The sequence below is a fragment of the Pleurodeles waltl genome, chromosome 9, assembly GCF_031143425.1.
Source record: "Pleurodeles waltl isolate 20211129_DDA chromosome 9, aPleWal1.hap1.20221129, whole genome shotgun sequence".
Taxonomy (NCBI): domain Eukaryota; kingdom Metazoa; phylum Chordata; class Amphibia; order Caudata; family Salamandridae; genus Pleurodeles; species Pleurodeles waltl.
Genome location: NC_090448.1, coordinates 1,052,679,053 through 1,052,701,637, shown reverse-complemented (window position 1 = coordinate 1,052,701,637; position 22,585 = coordinate 1,052,679,053). Strand labels below are relative to the sequence as shown.

The window sequence follows — 22,585 nt, the reverse complement described above, 5'->3', positions numbered from 1 at the left end:
AACACGACTCAAATACTTTAACCAAGTCAATGGATCTCGCTTAGGCGAGGCCTGTTGGCTTTGCCAATGCTGATTATGAAGTACAGCTAGTTCGTGCTAATTGTACATATGGCACATACTCTTTAATTCATGGCTCACTCTTCTGGTACCCTGCTTTATTGTGGGAGTTGTGCATTGTTTTAGAATGGCTGACTTCCGGAATCGAGGCAGTAAGGAGGATGGTGTGTCCTCAAACATTCCTGCTAGTGCATCCGGCCCTTCATTACTCACGGGCGGCTTGTGACAGACCACGTCGACTCAAGGTGGTTGCTATGTCGAGGGACCATTTATTGGGGACTAGCCTGAATGCAGGCTACGTACTTGCATTTTTATTGGTGCGTCTGCACCGACACCTTTCAGCTATTACAATGGATTTCAGGGATGCTTGGTGGCGCCATAGCAGCTACGCCCCTCCCCGGGTTTTTGTGAACTTGTTAACTGGAAATGCTGTTTTTACAGGCAAGGAAGGCCCTTGAAATGGTTTATCTCCCGGAAGCAGGAGCGCTTCCGTTGTGCTCGGTTTATGGTAATCCGTGCATGTGGATGCTGATAGACTTCTAGTAGATTCCACGGCGTGCTGTACCTCAGCAGGTAGTCGTGTTTAATACGAGATTGACAAAGAATACAAGATGTGAGGCAAAGCATCGTAACTGGGATGGCTCAACACAATGAATAATTAATGCGTGATATGTCCTTCACGACCGTCAGGAGGTTGCTTGGTATCGGTTACAGGTGAAACCTCTTCCATGCGCCACCGTTCTGCGGAAGTGACGTGTTATTTTAAAAATATTTATCAGGAGTTTTAATTAGATTATCCACTCGCAGATTAATTCGTAGCTCTACTACTCTGCGTACGTAAACCCCTCAGGCTGCGTGGCTTAGTTTCCATTTGAAATTTATGCCGCCCCTCCAATATCGGAGTATACTATGATTTTTTGTTACTGACTGACGAATTGTGCCTCAGAGCACACGTTATCATACTTTTTGATATATAAAAGATTATTTCAACAAGTAGGTTTATATAGGGACGTCTCTGCGACTCTTTGGTATAATAAAACAACAAAGGGGAAGATATTTGAATATCTGGATGCACTACGAAACTGTAACAAAAATAAAGTTTCAAAATATGGGGATATTTCTCAGTTAAAATCGTCACTTAAAAAATGCTTCATATTACAGGACGTTTCGGGAAATATAAACTGCAAAGTAACTCCTGTCGAATTCTTTATTTGTACCTGGATTAGTGTTGTGTTAGTAGATAAGATTAACACCTTTGTACGAATTTTGATTATTATGCACCATGAAACCTTGTCAGTAATAAAGAGAGATCTTCACTAAAATCTTAAACATGTTTTCCACACAAATATTATCATAATTGAACAGTTCATTAAAATGCAAGATGAAGAGTTAATTCAAGCTGATACACATCTCACACAGCAAGGCAGGGGTGCAAGAACCAACAGGGTCCTTTTTCATGAGCCTGGCAAAGTCCCTGTGTAGGAAAGGAGCCTCTTTGTAGCATGGGTACCCCCACTTTTTGCCTGATGTCAGCGTGTTGTGACTGTGCTCACTGGGATCCTCTTAACCAGGACCCCAGTGACTGTGGTCTCTCCCTTTAAATTTGGTTGCCTGGACCACACAAACCCCACATTTGGCATACTGGTGCCCCTTTATAAGTCCCTAGTATATGGTACCCAGGGCATTGTGGTACCAGGGGTTCCCCATGGGCTGCAGCATGTATTATGCCCCCCCCATGAGAGCCCATGTCAAATGTGTCTGCAGGACTGCCCTTGCAGCCTGCGTGAAAAGGAGCATGCACACTTTCACTTCAGCTCACTGCAACAGGTCTCTGTAAGTCACCCCTATAGTAGGCCCTGTATTAACCACTCTCCTGTCCATCACAACCCTAGGGATGGTGCCCAGAGGTCCTCCAGATGGTCCCTTAATTCTGCCATCTTGAATCCAATGTGGGCAGAGGCCTCTGCGAGCATCTGAGTGGCCAGGTCAGACAGGTGACTTCACAGCCCCCTCCTGATAGGTGGTCACCTGGCTAGGTGACCAGTCCCCATTCCAGGGCTATTTAGGGTCTCCCTCTTGGGTGGGTCCTCAGATTCAATGGGCAATATTCCAGCAGGACTCCTCTGCACCGTTTACTTTGACTTCTGGCCACTGGAACCGCAACTGGACTCCACAGGAACCTACAATCTGCAGTGACTGCAACGCCTCTGCTCTGCAACATTGTTTCTCCAGCTCCTTCCAGCAACTGCAACATTTCCCCGGCTGTGCATCCCCTGAGGGCAGCAAGTCTTCAGTCTGCACGAAAAGCAGGAAGGAATCTCCCTTGGAGTAAAGGAGTCACTTCCCTGTATCTGCAGGCACCAAGTGCAACGATGACCGGCTGCGTGGATCTCCTCTCATCCTGAGCTTCGTGGATCCTGCATCACAGGTGGTGGTCTGGAGTGGTTCCCTTGGTCCTCTGTGCTAGCTGTCCAACTTTGGTGAAAGTATGTCCTTGCCCTCCCACTCTAGACAGTACCTCCGTGCACTGCGTCTGTTGCAGCTACCAAGACATGTTGGCATCTCCTCCAAGGGATCTTTGGGCTCTGTGTAGCCCCAGCCCTCTTCCCTGCGACGCACAGCCCTCTATGTGCTTCTCCAGCGATGTGGAACTTCTCTTCAGGTGTGCTGCGTGGGCTTCTCTGCGAATCCTGGGCTACTTGCCTGTGGGTCTTCAGTGGGGGCTGCCTCTTCTTCAGACTCTCTGCACTGCACAGGGTTGCTTGGGACTCCCCCCGTGAGTTGAGTCCCTCTGGACCTTGCTGGTCCCTGGCAGCTCCACTTTTTCACCAACCGCGACATTTGCCTTTGCCAAGGCTTGTTGGTGGTTTTTCCACACCACAGACTGACTGCAATCCTTCATCCGGCGTGGGATGTCGACTGCATCACTCAGGAACTCTTCATTTGCTCCAGTGCTGCATTGCTGACCGTCTTCAGTCCCCCATTAACTAAGTCCTGCATCCACAGACGGGTGGGTAGTGGCTTCTGCCACCACCGAACACTCTCCAACGTGAACTGGACTTGGTTCCCTTCTTTTCCAGGTCTTCCTCTTCCAGGATCCACCTTTGGTTTCTTGCATTCTTGTCTGAGTCTTGCAATATTCTTCTCTGAAGCCCTTTGGGTTGGTTTGGGTAGAACCAGGACTTACCTCTTCTCTCCCGGTCGCTGGGGGCACTCTGGTACTTACCTTGTGGGTTTCCTAGTTCCTCCAGCTACTCTCTACCAATTCCACTACCTTGGGTGGTAACCCGACTTTCACATTCCACTTTCTTAGTATATGGTTTGGTCCCCCCCCCCCCAGGCCTCCAGTATTGCCCATTGCTTTTTATGCCTATTTCTGATTGCTACTGTACATACATAGTGTGTTTACTTAACTCCTATTGGAGTATTGCCTATCTAGTGTTTTAGTACTGTGTTACTGTAGTAAAGAGCCTTTATTTTCATAACACTGAGTGTTTTCTTTCACGTGGGTAAGGGCTGTGTGACTACAGTGGTATTGCATGAGCTTCGCATGTCTCCTAGATAAGCCTTGGCTGCTCCTCCACAGCTATCTCAAGAGAGCCTGGCTTCTAGGCACTGCCAGCACTTCACTTATAGGGGATACCTGGACCTGGTATAAGGTGTTAGTATCATAGGTACCCACCACACACCAGGCTAGCTTCCTACACCCTGTGTAACATTTTAGGAACAAAGGTGTGGTAGATAAAAGACAGATTAATAAGTACATGTTCCTCACAGTATTTTAACCAAGGTACAAGATAATTTTCATCCTCAATTCTGTACATAAATCTTAGTCCACCGTTTATCATACTCTAAAATCTGTTCTTGCTGTTCTGTAGAGTGTTTTTAGCAGTCTCATTTATGGCCCTGTTATTCATAAATATGATTTTTAAAAGATAATTAAAAGATAATTGCCTTACTAAAAGCAAAGAATTACAATATTTCTTAGCCTTTTGTCTTTTCAGTGTATAATTGGCTGACTATCACAAGGTGTTCTGCATTTTAATGACTACAATTTGTTACATTAATTTCAGAAAATGTCTTTCCTAGAAGAGAACAATATGTATCATTAATACTGTGCAGCAGAGCAAAGCTCTGCTTATAAGCGCTAACAGGAGAATAGGGAAGTGAAGAACACCAATATTGTTCTGCTTTCTAAAGGATGATATACAACACGCTGCACACTCGATCACTTCTGGCTCTACCCTCAGCATAATCCATGAGAGAGAGTCTGAAACTCTGGGGAAAAGCTGTAGGAGTTTAGCCTGAAGTAGTAGGTTGAGAACATTTCTCAGCAATTAACCCTTCAGAGACCGTGCACAGTTTAAATTTCTGGTCTGCAGAAAATTATGGATTTCTGGATCAAATATTTGTTGGCGGGGTTGGAAAAACATATATATTTTTTATATGTCCTGCCATATGCAGATAAATGTTTAAACAACCTATGTGTCAAGTTTCTTACCCCTTTATGCATCTGCCTCGTTTGGCACACTTTAATAGCGGACAGCCCCAATAAAGTGAGAAAAGAAGTCTGCCTTTTTAACACCAAAGAGCCACCACTCCAAGAGTAGGATGCCCTGTGGCCTTCAGAATATCCTATGACTTCCAACTATGTAATGGAGACATACAGCTTAGTGGATGTGGAAAATATGGCTGTCTTCTATTTTAGCTGCCAAGGTCACCTAACATGCTTTAATCACTTCAGAAATTGAACCTGAACATAAAGACAGAAGGGGTCATGCTGGAAAAGGGCCAGGGACCTGCCTGGACCATTAAGTGTCAGAGGACAGATTAAATGTATTTTGGGCAAAACATGGGCTGGCTGTAATTTGGAGATAATCTGACTGTTTTACTCAGGGCTTTATTCCATTACTACCAGTAGCTGCCTTGGAGTATCGAATCAGGACACTGGGTACGTAAGTTTTAAGGAATCACTCAACTTTGCTTTTTTTAAATGCCACAGTTCTCTAGATCTAAGATGTAGCTTGTGGGACTGCATGCTCGTTCCTCTAAAGCTACAGTGGAAATGGGACTTTCTATAACAATTCTTCAAGATTGCCAACTGTAGATAATTGGGTAACTTAAAGCTTATTACATAGAGTCTATATGACAGGAAGTCTGTCCAAACCTTTAAAAAGCTTTATATATCAGCTCCAGCTGCCCAATTGTGAACTATCTTTATAGGTGAACTAGGCGGCAATCTAGGGCTCCAAGATAAGCAAGGGGTCAACCTCAAGGAAATAAATAAAATTGTCTAATATTAAAAAAAAAAATGAGTGCACAGACTGCAATGTTTGCTTAGGGTGCCAGTTGCTGGAAATTACTTTGGGAGTCTCCCCGTGCCCAAAAACACCTGAAGCGAGGCAGACTGTGGAATTTTGTAGCTTTTGCTTGTTTTATATGATGCCAGCATGCTGCCCTTAGCCAACTTCACATCACTTAATCAGAGATTTTCCAGAAATGCTAGGTACATCAGATTACCATAGTCTAAACTGACAGAAATAGCATTATTCCTTATTGTGTTGCAGTCTGAAGTGGATAGGACAGGAAGAACCCTCCAGAGAGAATGGAACTTTAAACACAGCAACTACATTTTTAGACTACTATACAGAAACACAGAAACCAACTATGGTGCTATTTATGTCTCAGGCGAAACTGAGGTGACTTACAATGATTTTTTTTCACCAACTTCATTGTACCTTGTAGGAAGTTTTTTTCTCTCTCTCTCTCTCTCTCCATTTATTCTGCTTATATCTGATTTTGATTTGGCACATTGCTTCCATCTCTACCGATTGATTACAGTGTGTATGTGACACTACTTGTTATAAACACGTTTTCTTTTCTGTTAACCTCAACAGTGTGGATCATGAACGGATTAGGGATTTTGGCCCAGACAGAGCAGCTTCTGAATGGCTTCTAAGATGTGGTGCAAAGGTCCGTTACCAAGGATTCGAGAAATGGCAGCAGGACTACAATGGCCTCCCAACTGGACCTCTAGGAAAATACAAGATTCAAGCCATTGATGCCACTGAATCATGCATCATGCACCGGGGCTTCGACTACCTGGGTAAGCCAAATACATGGCAGACCTTATGTAATAGTACGTGATCTTGGAATCAACTTGCCCTTACCAAGTAGATTTTCAGTCTTTGAAATATTCCTTTGTATTTTGGATTTGGGAGTTATGATAACATTGGGAATACTGACTGCTCCCAAAGCCCCAACTTATTTCTCTTGTCACTGAATTAAAGTTCTCATTAATTCCTTTGTTGTTTGATACACTCGGCTAATATTTGGAGCCATGTAAATAGTCAGTGACGGGAAGCTGCAGCTGCTCATAGTTTGTAGGTCATCGGAAATCTGCCCCCCACACAAACCACCTTCTTCTCTGCACTTTCCTTTTCCCTCTCATCTTCCGGACCTGGCCTTCCTCTCAGGCTCTCTGATCAGAAAAGTAATATCTGCAGCTCATTACTAGTACGCCAAGACGCCAAGTGAATAGGTGACTGGTGTGGGTGCTAGATTCAGTGTGACTGCAAAGACATAAGCAGCCGGAACTTCCAGTCACCTCCTATCTAAATAACACATTCTTATCCAAAGGTTAATTGGAGAGGCCATGTCATCAATTTGTATTTTCGTACCTGTTATATGTTCGTATCTGTTTTATCACAGAGATAAGAGTTGCCAAAGTGGTTAGGCAAGGGGCAGAGAAGGCTATGGACTAACTGACTTACAGAAGGGAGACTTAGCTCCTAGTCAGTCATTCAGAAATGGAGGTGTCCAATGATAGGGCTAGATTAATGGTAACTATTATGTCATTCCAGCCCATACATAATTGGTTATACACAGCTACATGGTCGGATGAAAAGGTCTCAGTAGTGCAAAATGGAGATCTTTCATTAATTTATTTTGGTAGTTATATTGTTTATTGCCAACTGTGAGGCATAGAGCATAAATAACTCAAACTAGAAAGATGAGTGTTAAAGTTATAGCTTGAAGATTGTTGGGAAACAGGTCATTAGGAGAATTTGTAGCCCTAGATGAACTGGAGTGAGCTTGTGACTTTCTGATTTAATCAGTTTGGGGATCTTACTTCACTGGATAGATTAATGCACTGCGCTGGGAAGCCCGAGGGCAGCTATGCGCTATATAAATCACACATAACATAACATTTTAGGTAAATGGTTAATAGACCACTTAGGAGCGGCAGTATGGAAGGAAATGTCCGAAAATAATTTAGTAAGTTGATTGAACATTAGCACGGTGGTAGAGTTAGGTTCACATAATTAACTCTAGGAAAGTGATTTTAGCAGCAGACAAAGAGTGAACCTTGTCAGCCTCGATTATTTGACAAAGACTTTACTCCATATCAGCCCTCCATTAGAAACGGGAGACTTATTGCAACATAAGAGCAAGCAGAATCATTTTGAAGTATGGTTGGGTGTATTCTGTACCATTCTGCACAGACAGTAACATGTTATTTCTTTTTCAGATGGCCTGGAACATGTTGAAGAAATAAAGTTCTGCAAGTGCATATACATTGAGGACTCCTGTTTGGAGAGGCTGAGTAAGATTGAAAACTTACAAAAAAGTCTGTTGCGGCTGGAGATAATTTCCTGTGGCAATGTCACAGATAGAGGCGTCCTATCTCTGAACACATTAGGGTATGTTCGAAAGTATGCTGATCCGTTTTAATATTTGACAGCTAAGCTTTACTAGCCAAGACAATTTTACATTTGATTCAGAAACTGGCAAAATTGGTGGATTTCGCTTTGATCTTTGAAACTCATGCCGTTAAAATGATTATGAAGCAAAGTCTGGTATAGGCAGTGCAAATAACTGACGTAGGTGAATCAGAATGCCAGTGAAGGTAATGTGCCCCGTTTTCAATTAAGAAAATATGGTTGCATTTCAGTTGATAAATCCCTCCGTTGAGGACTCCTTCTAGGCACTTGCGGCTCTGACTTTTCAAGGCCTTGCCATCTCTAGCAGTACTTGCAGATGAGTGACTGGTTCTTCATCTCTGGAGCACAGTTCGTGCACTAATATGCCCTGTAATTTTTGCTTCCCTCAAAGCACTCTCAGACTATCAGAGGAGGTTTATAAATCTCCAAATTAAATAAATAAAAGAAGATGAACTAGATTTTCCAAACCATTCACAACATTTGATAGCCACTTTAAAAAATATTTATGCATCCTTATAACAAGTAAAAAAAAAAAAAGTAGGTTAGATACTATTGTTGTTTGGGGTTAAAAAGAGCTTCTATGCAAGATTGAGTTTTGTTTTTTTCTTGGTAACCTTCAGTAAAAGTGAAGCATTGCGTTTATCCACTTCCAATCACTACTAGTGCAGTCTGGCAATCTTGAACATTAACTTTCTAGCATGTTATATGTGAAGAAGAGATTTGGGCATGTGTTGGAACAAAATTTTAATGCTTTATACAAGAAACTCACATAAGGGCAGCATGAATTGTTATTTCTTGATTTATCTTGTATTTGTCAAAGACCTATTTCTTGGAGGAGGTGCAGACCTAAAAAGAAAGGTAGATCAACTCCAAACTTTATTACAAAGTTTTACAATCTGTGAACTTTCAGCAATTATTTGATTAAATCATCCGTCCCAGTACATTTCAGGATAAGTACCTTCTTCAGGAGAAATTAATTTAATTTATACATTTTTATCAAGGTCTATTTAATGTTTCTCACAGTATCCTGTGCTTGTGCCATCATTGCATCATGTAAGGTTTCTCAGGTAAAGGAATAGATCTGCCATTCTTAAAAGTGTGCACCACTGCCATGAAGAGCAAGTTACTTACCTTTAATAACGCATTATCTGGTAGAGACTCTATTTAGCTGCAGATTCCTTACCTTTGAATTCTCTGGCATCAGCTTCCAATCTGAAATCATTTTGCTGAGCAATACCCTGCACGCGCCGTCAGGTGGTGTCGTTCATGTGCGTCGTCCGGCTCTGCATGGCTTCGTCAGCGTCGTTGGAGCAGTCTATGACATCACAGTTGCCTACAAAGGCACCACCCTGGCGCGCAAACGTCAGTTTTTTTTATCCACAAAACTTCCACACCCGAAGTGCAGAGTCATGGATAGAACTAACATATGTCTTTGCAAAACTAGGGCCCTGAAAAGGGATAAACCCTAACCCTACTAGACATATCCGCAGAGCGGGAGGCATGGGTGGGTGTAAGGAATCTGCATCTAGATAGAGTCTCTACCATATAATGCATTACCGAAGGTAAGTAACATGTTCATCTGATAGAGACTTCTAGCTGCAGATTCCTTACCTTTGAATAGATACCCAAGCCATAACTTCCTGGCGATGAGCTTTGGATATTTCTACTTACACTAAGAAATCCTGCTGGACTGAACAGGAAATGTGCCTGTCTCTTCGTACCTGACTGTCCAGGCAGTTATGCTTTGCAAACGTGCACATAGATGCCCACATTGCCACCTGACAGATCTCCAGGACTGGAACGCCTCGATCTAACGCAGTGGAAGCAGCTTTGCCCCTGGCAGAATGAGTCCTCAGGAGGCTACTTCTTGGCCAATGCGTAGTAGATGCAGAGAACGGCCCAGCGCAAAATGGTTTGCTTCTGCACTGCCCGACCCTTCTTTGCTCCAAAGTATCCCACAAAGAGTTGGTCATCCACCCGGAACTCTTTTGTGCGGTCAAGTTAGATCGACTATGCTCTTTTTGGGTCCAGTGGGTGGAGTCGCTCCTCTTCCTTAGAGGGATGCGGTGGAGCAAAGAAGGTGGGCAGGGTGATATTCTGACCCAAATGAAATGGGGTCACCATCTTGGGGAGGCCTGAGGCACGAGTTCTGAGAACCACCTTGTCTGGATAGATAGTGAGATACAATGGCTTTGATGACAGAGCTTGCTCTCACTTACCCTCTTGGCAGATATTATTTCCACTAAGAAGGCTGTCTTGATGGTGAGCAGCTGGAGGGGACAGTTGTCCAAAGGCTCAAAGGGAGCACACATCAGAAATGTGAGGACCAGATTTTAGTCCCATTGGGGCATAACAAAGGGCGTAGGGGGAAACAAATGTACAAGCCCTTTGAAGAATCTATGAACAATGGGGGCTTTAAACAGAGAAGGATGATCAGGCAGCTGAAGAAAAGCCAATGAGGCAGAAAGATAGCCCTTAGAGTCCCCAAGGCAGAACCCTGCTTGGCAAGTGAAAGAATGAAGAGAAGAATATCAGAAAGAGGATCAATAGACCTTTGTGCACAATAATATACAAAATGTTTCCAACAGCAGTCATATACTATTTTAGTGGAGGGATGCCTGGCTGCCAAAATAACTTTACTGACTTCGGGAGGAAGGTCAAAGATGCAGAGTTGACAGGTTCGGGTAGAGAACCCTCCCCTGCTGCTGAGACAGAAGATCCTCCCGAAGGGGCACCCTGATCGGAGGATTGATACTCACTTTGAGAAGCTTTGGATACCAGACTTTGTGCCCAATCCAGAGCCACTAAGATGACTTGGGCCCAGTCGTTATTGGTCTTCTTGAAAACTCTAGGCAAAAGTGGCATGAGAGGAAAAGCGTACAGGAGGCTTGAATTCCACTTGCGACGAAAAGTGTTGCCTAGCAAGTGCCTCCTACGAAACTCCAAGGTGCAATACTGCTGACATTGCGTGTTCTCTGCGGAGGTGAACAGATCTAACCAAGGCTCTCTCCACTGCTGAAAGAATCCTTGCGCTACCTCCGGTTGGTGATACCATTCTTGATCCTCTAGACACCGACGGCTGAGTTTGTCCGCCCTGGCATTCAGAGAACCTTTCAGTTGTTGAACCACCAGGTTTATGCCCTGCTGTTACAGCTATGTCCAGAGACGCAGAGCCTCTTGACAAAGGGTCCTCGACCCCACACCGCCCTGCTTGTTGCAGTACCACATTGCGATGGTGTTGTCCATGAACACCTGCACCATCTTCCCTTTCACAGCAGGAAGAAATGCTTTCAATGCTAGTCGGATCGCCTGGAGCTCCATCAAGTTGTTATGGAGTCTGGATTCCGCCGGAGAACAGAGGCCTCTGATCTCTGCCTCTCCCAGATGGCTGCCACATCCCAGAAGTGACCCATTCGTCACTACTGTAAGATCTGGTTGGGGAAGGGAAAGGAGTCTGCCTCTGACCCAATCGCACTTCACCAACCACCACTGCAGATCTTTTGTAGTTCCCGCTGAGATCTGAATCGTGTCACTAAGATTTCCCTAATGCTGTGTCCACTGGAACTTCAGGTCCCACTGCAGAGACCTCAAATGTCATCTGGCATATTTGACTAACAGGATACAGGAAGCCATGAGTCCCAGTAGCCTCAGTCTGTTTTACCGAAATCCAGGATAGAGGCCGAAAAATGGGTATCATAAACTAAATATCCTGGTCTCGCTGCTCGGGAGGATTAACTCCCAAAACTGCACTGTGTCCAGAACTGCTCTGATGAAAAAGAGCTTCTGAGAGGGAGTCAGGTGTGACTTGGGCATGTTTATATTGAACCTCAGTAAATGCAGGAGGTCCACCATAGTCTGAAGGTGGGTGACGAGAGCCTGGGGCATAGAGCCTTCAACAGCTAGTCGTCGAGGTAAGTTAAGACTGAAATCCCTAACCTGCGCAGATGAGCTGCTACCACCGCCATTACCTAGGTGAACACTCGAAAGGCACTGGTGAGACCGAAGGGGAGCACGGTAAACTGAAAGTGCTCATGGCCCGCCTTCAACCTCAAGTAACGCTTGTGGGCGGGCAGGTGGGGATGTGAAAATACGCATCCTGCAAGTCCAACGCTACCATCCCATCTCCTTGGTCTAGGACAGACAAGACCTGAGCAAGAGTGAGCATCTTGAATTTCTCCTTTCTGAGGAAGAGATTGACGTCCCTTAAATCCAAGGTAGGGCGAAGACCCTTGTTCACTTTGGAATCAGAAAGAAGCGGGAATAACAACCACTGCCTACTTCTGACATCAGGACCCTTTCTGTGGCATCCTTGGCCAAGATAGCATAACTTACTCATGGAGCAAGATTAAATGATCCTCCATCAGCCGTTCTTTCAGTGGAGGGATAGAGGGAAGGTAAGACTGGAAAAGGAGGGAATAGCCCTTCTGTATGATCTGCCAGACCCATTTGTCCGATGTTATGGGCCGCCAATGAGGGCGATGAAATTGAATCCTCCCTCCAACTGGACGAGCATGGTCTTGCAGAACCATACTAGGAGGTCTTGGGCGTTGCGGAAGAGGGGGGCTGGGTGGTGGCCGACCTCTGGCTAGACCCTCTGGGTCTGAAGTTACCACGACCTCGTCCTTGCACTGGATGCTGTGAAGCTGGAGGATGGTGGCTGACCTTTGGTAGGCGTTGTACCCCGCACCTCCGAAGCCTCGAAAGAGGTGATAGACAGACTGCTGGCAAACGGGTGCAGAGAGGCCCAAGGATCTGGCCGTGGCTCGAGAGTCTGAATTGCTGAAGCTCTGAGTCTGCTTCCTCTTTAAAAAGGGGAGAGCCATCAAAGGGCATGTCAATCAGTATGCCTTGACATCCCCTGAAAAGCCAGTGGTATGAAAGCAGGCGTGGCGACGAAGGGCCACTGATGAGGAAATCGCTCTGCCCAGTGAGTCAGTCGTGTCCAAGCCACACTGAATTGTAAACTTAGCTGCATCCCTCCCATCCTTGCCAGCTTGGGTGAGAGTGGCCTGGCCACCCCCCGGGTCCTGGGGCAGCACCTGTGCCACCGTATCCCATAAAGTATGGGAAAAACTTCCCAATAGGCATGAGGTGTTCACGGACCTCAATGCCATGCTGGAGGAAGAAAGTATCTTCTTCCCAAGTTGGTCCAGCCTCTTGGATTCCCTATCCGTGGGAGCGGAAGGGAAGGCACAGCACCACAGGAAGAGGAGGCTTGGACCACCAAGCTCTCCGGGGTGGAGTGTTGAGTGAGAAAACTAGGGTCTATAGGAGCTGGTGGATGGGGGCGGACAATTGTCTTATTTACAGGAGCCCCTGTGCTGGGTTTGGACCACGTCCCCAGCAGGACATCACTAAGGGCTTAATTAAAGGGTAACGTTGGCTCTAATGTAGCAACCCCATCTGAAGCACCTCTCTCAGGATGTTAGTCCTGACCGGCACTGTAGGCAACTCCAGGTCCAAGACCTCATCTGCTCTACCCACCACCACGGCCTATGATGCTCCCTCCTCCGTAGCCACAGACGGAGGTGAGAGCATACCAGTGCCTGGAGAAGTATCTAGTCCGCTGGCTTCCCCTAGTTCCTCACACCAGTGCTACACCTCTAATCCATATTCTAAAGGATCCTCAGACCCCTCCCATTGCTCACCTGTGCCTGGCTGATCAACATAAGCCTCAGGCACAGATCTGGGCCAAGTTGGCGCCGTTGAAGTTGGAATCGGCATTGTGTAACGTCGTTCTGGATCATCTGGAGTGAGGATGGGGCTCCCACCAACAGTGGGAGCCGGTGGTGGTGCTGGGGGGGGGAGGGTTCGACGTCGGGCCTGGCGCCGGAGTAGGCTGACTGTGTGGAACCGGCGCCGATCCGGATCAGATATCAGATCCTAGGGTCCCTACCGGCACCGAGGCCGATGACACTGGCGTCTAACCCGATGGGGCTCCCGCAGGGGCATAGCAGAGTCGAAGTACATTTGGACTTCTTCTTCTTGTGCCTCTTCCCCAAGTGACCTGAGGACCTTAAGTGGGAACATGAGGACCTGGGGCTCCTGGAGCAGTCCCGCGACCTCCTCCTTGAGTGGGACAGTGACCTCCGAGGAGTCTCACTGACCAAAGTCGACTACTAGGCCGCCATGAGCTTTGGAGACCGCTCTCTCAAAGCCTTCGGGGCCATGGCTTGGCAGTCGGAGTACGACATTGAGTCGTGGTCCCTGTCAAAGCACCAGAGACATACTTGGTGGGGGTCCGTCACCGACGTGGAGCGATGGCACCACACGGCTTAAACCCCGGCTTCCTGGATGGCATTTCCTCGCACAGACACGAAAAAATCTTTGACAAAACGATCGAAAAAGGCTTGCCAAAAAAGGCAGGGTAGCTCGATCCCAGACCTGTGCTTAACCGGCGCAGAAGGAAAAGAACTGGCTTAAGCCACGTGGAGCCGGACAATGCACGTGGATCCGAACAACGCCACCCGATGGCACGCACAGGGTATTGCTCAACAAAAAGATTACAGATTCGAAGCTGATGCTAGGGAATCCAAAGGTAACGAATCTGCAGCTAGAAATCTCGATCAGATAGAGTTTTTTGACAGATAAAGTTGAATTCAAATAGCCTGAGGGGTCACAGACCATATGAAAGGCAGAACCTTTGTAGCACACTGTCCGCAATAACGATTGTGGATTATCTTTTTATTTTCTTGATTCATGCCATAAAACTTATCGGTTGGCTAGGACTCCAAATAAAAAATGATAAATATATTTTTAATAGCGTTTTAAAGAGAACCTCAGATATATGACTTTTATTATGTTCACTGTTTTAGTGAGGTACTGTGGACCCCTAAATGTGATCTGAAATTTTTACCAAATGCAACACAGTGTAATAAGTCATGGCCTGAGGTTCTAAAAGGATGCCTGACAGTGTGGATTGTGACAGCAGAACGTTTGTCAATCGAATGTGATCAATGGCTCTTTATGAGACAAGGCGTGTTACGTTGAGTTGCATAGTAGCATTGATCATCAGTGTTTATTGCTTTGATTAGAGGGAGTAACCAGCCTGATCATGAGGTTTGGAGACATAGCAGAAAGGTTTACACCGAAGCAAACATCTACCTGCTAAGCATTTGCACTAAGCAAGCATCTCTTCCAAACTCCACATTTTTTATGACTCAGCACCCACAGCCAATTAATATGTTTTGTTAGTGAAAACAATGTACAGAAATGCACAAACTCCCAAAGTCAGTTTCACATTGGAAGCGATTCTTTAATTATGATTTTCCATTTCAAACATTTCTTTTTCTTCTCTGATTCTGCTGTAGCCAACTTGTTTCGTCCAAAAGAACTTCTTCAGGGCTACAAAATACATAATATATACATTTTTTTTAAACATGCAAAGCAGCATTTGACATAAAAACAATATAGATCCAGGGTCTCCAACCTTTTCTGTAGTGAGAGCTACTTCTGATTAGTGAAAGTCATTGTAAGCTACTGAAGGCCAAGGCACTCGCACAGTGTTAATAGACATTCCCCACCCCAGCTTACTGGCTAAGTCTAATGTCCATACAGCCGACTACTTTTTGGCTAGGGGCGCTATGAGAGGGCAGACGTGTGCCAGTGAGAGCGTGGTCTTTTGTGCGTATGAATGGAATTTGTGTGTATAGGTGAAAAAGAGCCTGCGTCATATGTACTTGTGGCACAGGACATACCTTTCCCCATGTGTGGAACTGTTATACGTATAACACAAACATAAAGCCATTTTTTTAATGGGAGAATCTTAAAGTGCATAATAAACTTCAGCAAAAATATTTATAATATGGAACATTTTTCCTCACTTTAAAAATGTCAAAGTGTTGCATTTACAAAAATTAGGCATCTTGCACCCATGGGCCTGTTAACAGAGTGCCACGTTTAAAACATAAATTGTGTATTTAAACGGGAGGAGTTATGAGTGAAGAAATATGCTTCACAAAATATTAAGACATAATTGACTCAATATTTCTTATAAATATTTTTCTTCACTTTCAATTTCTCCGTTTTAAGAAAGACTGTACTTTTCAGCTAAATATAGCACAGTATCTACTGGCCACTGTGAGCAAGAGGCCTGCTGTTTGTAAATGTGACACTTTGAAATGGGGCACAATTAAAATGAAAAGTTAACTTAATCATTAATTTAACCCTTCAGTTTAATTTTCTCCTGTTTAAAAGCATTCACAAACATCATTTTGTTCTCACACTAGTAGGCAAGGACTTTTAGTGAAGATTTAAATGCCTGGGTGCTTCAGTTCTTCACCTCTGTACAGTCAGGTCATTAATCTGACTCCAGCACTGCTCATTATCAGGCCCTGCTATCTGCAGCCTGAAGATAATATTGTAAAATAAACACAGCCTTCCCTTAACTTTAAAAGGGAAATGTGACCCTGTGCTTATTTAAAATGAACTCAAGATGTGACCTACTCTGAAGGTGTCTTCGAGCTATCGGTAGCTCACACTGGACTGGTTGGAGACACCAGATATAGATAATTCCTAATGCTTCATACATATGCACGAGATAGTTCTGCAATAAAGGAAAAAACTCATCCAAACAAATAAATAATTAACACATATTGACAAGACCATAATGTAGTTAAGGATGGTAAATTATCAGCTTAAATCATGCTTTGAGAATACACATTTAGGGCCAGATGTACCAAAGGGTTTTACCCATTCTGTGTCTATGGGAAAATGCGTTAGTGTAGATGGCACTTAATAAGGTATCAATGTTATGTAAAATTTCACAGCAGTGGTTATAACACACTGTTGAGAGGATTGCATTTAATACCAGGTGATATTATTGTGTTCCTCCATGGTTACATGCATAACCTCTTATGCAAAATGTTTGTACACAGGGTGTGTTTCTGATCATGGCCTTAGTGAAATGTGTTAAATATTAGAACATTATGGGGGTCATTCTGACCCCGGCGGTCATGGACCGCCGGGGCCAGGGTTGGCGGGAGCACCGCCAACAGGCTGGCGGTGCCCCGCAGGGCATTCTGACCGCGGCGGTTTGGCCGCGGTCAGATGCGGAAAACCGGCGGTCTCCCGGTCGCCCTTTAGAATCCTCCATGGCGGCGCAGCTCGCTGCACCGCCATGGGGATTCTGACAGCCCATACCGCCATCCTGTTCCTGGCGGTTCTCCCGTCAGGAACAGGATGGCGGTATGGGTTGTCGTGGGGCCCCTGCAGTGCCCATGCCAATGGCATGGGCACTGCAGGGGCCCCCGTAAGAGGGCACCACTTTGTATTTCAGTGTCTGCTTTGCAGACACTGAAATACGCGACGGGTGCCACTGCACCCGTCGCACCTTCCCACTCCGCCGGCTCAATTCTGAGCCGGTGTCCTCGTGGGAAGGCTCTTTTGCACTGGGCTGGCGGGCGGCCTTTTGGCGGCCGCCCGCCAGCCCAGTGCAAAAGCCAGAATCACCGCAGCGGTCTTATGACCGCGGAGCGGTGTTCTGGAGGGGGGAACTCTGGCGGGCGGCCTCCGCCGCCCATCAGGGTTAGAATCACCCCCTATGTGACCAAAATATATAAATCCAAGACAGTGGATTGAATCAAACAAATGTATGCATTGATCTTTTGTTTATTTGAGTTGTTTCCTTTATTGCACAGCTATCTCATGCATATATATGAAGCATTAGGAATGATCTATATATTGTTTTATGTGGAAGTCTGCTTTGGATGTTTTTAAAATTTGTATATATTATCAGTAGCGGCTCCTGGGGATTCCTGGGGGCGGGGTAGGTGGGAGGCATGAGGGGGGTGGCATTAATACATTATTAAAGCAAATTTTTAAAAAACAACTTACCTTCACCGCTGCTCGCTGCTGCTCTCTCCCGCGTCGTCGCTTCAGACACAGGCTCACAGCCTGCCCTGCGTCAATCCTGATGCTGCCCAGAGCAGCGTCAGTATTGGCTGGGAGCGCCCAACCAAGGCGCTCCCAGGCTGAGTGGGAATCTGTGCATGCTCTCTCAAGCCCGGCTACTTTGTTGCCGGGCTTGAGAGAGCCTATTGCGCATGCATGTTTGGCTGGCCCAAGACTGTGCACTCTCCCTAAGTGCACCCCATCCCCGAGGCCCCGCCCTTTCAAAGCAAAGGATAATAAACATTGTTTATTATCCTTTTCTTTAAGAGGTTTTGCAGCTGCCCTGCTGGCTGGGGGAGGGGCAGCAACGCTCTTCTGCCCTTATTGGGAAGCCGCCCCTGTATATTATGTGTTTTGTATGTGTTTTCTCCTGGGCTGAGGATTAAGATGGCTGGCCCTCTAGACTTGAGATACACAATATTTCAGTGAACAATTATCCACATATGTGGTGTGTGTGTGGTGTCCTTGGGCCTCAGCCTCCCTTTTGTAAATCTCTTCCAAACCCCTTAACTGCTAATCTTCATGTTCGTAGGATTCACCAAGAAAGGGCTTGGGGGTAAGAGTCAAGGTATGGCAAATTAGCAGTGAACCTGACCAGGGCCAACTTCAAATCTCCAGAGATAAGAGTACATTCACACTAGAATATAGTGATTGTGCCAGTTCACCTCTCTGCCTACATTTGATTCACGCAGTTCCTTTCTTAAATCCATTGCAAGACATCCAGAATTTTGGGTTTAAGTTTGAACTCTGGCTCTTTCCACAGGCTGGATACCCTCACTTCCACCATTCATAGAGACCGGAGGAGGTATGAATATCACCATTCCTGCCACCTTGTGCATGTCATCTATGGCTGTTGTAGACACTGAGGCCCAGATTTACTAATTAGACATGCAGCGCAGTGCAGCAACAAAAAATGCTGTGCTGCGTGAGAAGGAGAGAGCAGCAGAGCGCCACATATACAGAAATATGGTTCTCTTCTCCCTGGCGCCGTCACTGATTTTACCTGCTGTGTGCCGCGCACACCTTTGCTCCATGGTGCAAGGGTATGTGCTTGAGTCTAGCAAAGGTTTTGTACAGGAAGGGTACCCTACCAGTACAAAATACTATGCTTACACACATTGTAAACGTTTCCTACTTTGTATGTGTCCTGCACAGTGCAGAACGCATGCAAAGTCGGAAAAGAAGGGAGAAATTAAAACACTTCTTCTTTTAACGCCTGCTTTCAAGTAACAATAACTTTTGGCACAAAACCCTGTCTACTATTGTTTTAAGTTGGGTTTTGCATCAGAACGCCCATATATCACCCATGTAATGCCCCCTTGGTGCTAAGTAACGCAAAGTAGTGCTTTGCGCTGCTTTGCGTTACTTTTATTGTACTTTCCAGTTTTGCACTGGAAAGTAAATTAGGAAAAAAAAATTGTGCTGGTTGTGACGCTAACCCAGTGCTAAATATTTGTAACCTCTACCGCTTAGAGTTAATGCATTTAACTTATTGGTCATTGTATGTTTATTGGCGAGGGCTAGATTCACAACTTTCCCAAAAATAATGAACGTTTTTAGCTGCTACATATCCTGAGGAATAAATGTTTCAGGATTAGCTTCCAGGACTAGAATTTCAACATTTCATTTGACCTCAGTGACATATTTGACAGTAACAAGTGGGTCTGCAGTAAATAGCCTCAAGTAGAGGTATTACCCAACAGAGAGGGGCAATACATATTTTGTCACGCAGCACTGGAAAATCTATTGTCATCCCTTCATGCTCATGCTAGAACCACATTCTAAAGTTTAGAAACCTCCCAGCACTTGCCGCCAACTGGAGACTACCTTTTATCAAGTTATTCTGGGAGACCGGTGCAGTCCGGCAAGGCCTTTTTCTAAATTTCAGTGCACTAGTTTTTTTTCATATGTCAACCAACCTTCTAGAATTGCTTACGTTTTGTCCTCTCCCCAGGCCCCGCTACACACCTCCCTTCCCAGGTCTTACTGCCATTTTCCCTTGAACCCGCCCCTCCCTTACTAGCCTTTACTCCACCGACCCCCCCCATAGTATGCTTTGCACTTGTTCACTCACACACAAGGTGTCCATCTCCCCTCTTTGCACAGCTCTTCACTTGGAATAGGTAAGTTTGCGATTTGTAAATCCTCGTACGTTACACATACTAGGGTCTGATTTTCCAAAGAAATTGTATGTTTTGACCGAGATAAATATTTCTCAGCGTATTGCTAAATATTTCGTGAATGTTCTGTGGATGAAAGCCATGCATCACTTTATATGCTGTTTTTATGTCACATGTTGCTAGATTGGCCTAATGTCACAATGGTTGAAAATATATTGTGTTTCTGTTTTCAGGAGTCTTCAGTATTTATTCTTGAGTGACCTTCCAGGACTGAAAGAGAAGGACTCCACTGTCCAGAGCCTGAAGAGGGCGCTGCCGTCAATGGAGGTGGAGCTGGATCTCGAATAAAACCACATTTAAAAAAAAAAAAAGTATTGCCTAGTAATTTTTTTATTGTACATACTTTGATTATCTCCACTTCGCCATGTGTTCTTTGTTAGTTCAATCAAAGGTTTATAAATTAGTGTCAAGTTTAGGCCGGCCTCACTCGTGTAGCTCTTTACAGGATGCACCTTTTAGAAGGTAACTCATTACTAAAAGATTAATGTAGGGAGGGGGTAAAAAGAACAAGATCAGGCGTCTGCGGTGGTGACCCTTGTAAAGTATTTTTACTATGAGAACTTGACAGTATCTGGATTTTAAACCAATTGGTCCCACATTAGTGAAGAGTTAAAGAAAGAGCTCAGCTGTAGAGAATAGGTCTCAGAAAAGGACTAAGCATAGCACAAGGTAAGTGCACAGTCATTTCTATTAACAAGAAGCAACACCTCCATATAGGATAACCACCAAAATAACCTATTTCCATTAAAGAATTCCCACCCCACTTCATCCCACGTGCCTACTCCCCCCCCCCCGCAGTGTGGATTTCCCACGGAAGCCTGTAAGCCTCACCTGCGCACGTTTCCACGCTCCCCTGTACACCACATACCGCCTTCGCTCGCCTTTCTCCTGATGCACCTTCTTCATAACCCGTTGTAAATTCTCCATTGTAACACCACCCTGTTGCTTAGTTCGTGCTGTATAATTCAGAAGCATGCATCAATATGCAGATTCACTATAATGAAATGTTGTTTTATTGTAAAATAAAAGGGGTAAGCGGGTGACACAGGCCTGGTCAGCATTATGGCTATGATATCTGGATAAGAGACAGAAATTGGACCCCAGCTTTATATACATTGAGTGGACTCTGCTTAAACGTAGCAGACAGTCAAATACAGAAGCATATTCTAATGAAGATGTAGGGTTGTGGCATCCATTATCGTGTGTGTGTTGCGCACTGGAAGGGGTCGATCCCTTGTATTTGCTCACTTGATGCTGGATTGTGCTTCTCTGCATTTCATGTTGCACTCCTAGTGTGAGATTAGATGAGACACTCCTTTGAAAATAACTAGGAAGAGCGAATGGGTGCATGGCCCTCAATCGGTTGATCAGAAGTTAGAGGAACATAGCACCTGAGAAGTAAGAAGCATAGTGCTCCAGGAGGCCGATTCAAGTGACACAAATGTGCAAAGCTTGCCAACGTGCCACGTGTTAGCCACAGCTTTGCCGGTTTGAAAGGGCCACTGTGTTCTGCTTTCTGTGTCCAGTATCTGTTCTGGAAACAGTAGTCCCATGGAGGTTGAACATTACTAGTTGCACTTGGAAACTAGCCACTGCGATGCATCCTGGAAAGGAGGCAAAGAATGTATTTAAAAGTAACCCCCAGTGAGGAGGGAAACTGCCCACCCTGAGATGATGCACTGACAGCAGCCTGCTACCCAACCGCCAAGAAACAGATACATAAGATGCACTCCAGCTCGACCAAGATCTACTCGGACATTAAAACAGATGTGTATGCTTCATTCCATGGTGCTTCCAGAACATGGAGCTGAGTGCTGCATTTTTCCTCTTCGCTGGGAAGCAACCTGAAGGTCCCCCAGAAGCTCTGCTGGCCTGTCCTGCTGCTGCTATCTGATTTGCCATTTGCTACCAAAAAAAAACATCTTCAGATTCAGGTGAGCAAAGTGTTGAGAATACCTGGTGAGTGCATTGTTGCCCTGCATCATCTTCTATTGTTTATGCTACTTCCTGTGTGCAGAGATCAACTGGTTTCTATGCTAGCTGTATCAAAAAATGTACTAGTGGGTCCATGGATTTCTGGGCGCACACACACACACAATGGTCCCTGTGGGTCCCATTACCGGCCTGGAGTCTTTAGGACCCCTAGTTTGCATAAAAACTACATTTGTAACAACTGACCACCACTAAATCTAACCCAAGAGATGAGATAATCCTTCCTGGTTCCTTTTTGGGTAGAGCGTGAGCGTACAACCTCTTGTATACTTTTAAGTACACTTCTTCTGTGGGCTTCCAGCTATTTAATTTGTTAGTTTCAGTGTCATTACAAAATGCTTGCTTGCTAGTGGTCAGTCATGCCTCTTTGTCCCGCCTTCCGTGTGGGAGCAGGGATCAATTACTGTATAATTACGCTTTCTCCTGAATATTTAGTCTGTAGGGAACTTTCTTTAAAACATTGTTTCCTGCTCCTGTCCAGGGAAGCTTCCTTTTTCTTTTGCAGAACATTCTTGCTCTGAGCTAAGCTGTAAACAAGACTATAAATCAGGCTGTTACCATGGTGACATTTGGTCTTTGTGGGCTCTCTGCACTCTCTTTCAGCTGTCTGGCTCCTACCCTTTCTTGGCTTGGATTTTCTTTACCATCTACCAGAGCTCTGCAATCCTTAGACAGTGCCCACTTCTGCTCCATACTGGGATCCCACACACGGCTACATCAGTTCACACACTTCAAGCCCCA

General features: G+C 45.2%; 1 protein-coding gene across 2 annotated transcripts in view; it reads left to right on the top strand.

Annotated features, from left to right (window-relative positions):
• Positions 1-20,163, top strand: part of DMAC2L (distal membrane arm assembly component 2 like) — a 154,525-nt gene extending 134,362 nt beyond the window's left edge. For both annotated transcript variants that reach the window (XM_069206017.1, XM_069206018.1), the window contains 3 exons: positions 5,955-6,163; positions 7,589-7,760; positions 20,026-20,163. In XM_069206017.1, the coding sequence (XP_069062118.1) occupies positions 5,955-6,163; positions 7,589-7,760; positions 20,026-20,140 (496 nt within the window). In that variant the 3' untranslated portion in view covers positions 20,141-20,163. The remainder of the gene's footprint in view (positions 1-5,954; positions 6,164-7,588; positions 7,761-20,025) is intronic.
• Positions 20,164-22,585: the final 2,422 nt, after the last annotated feature.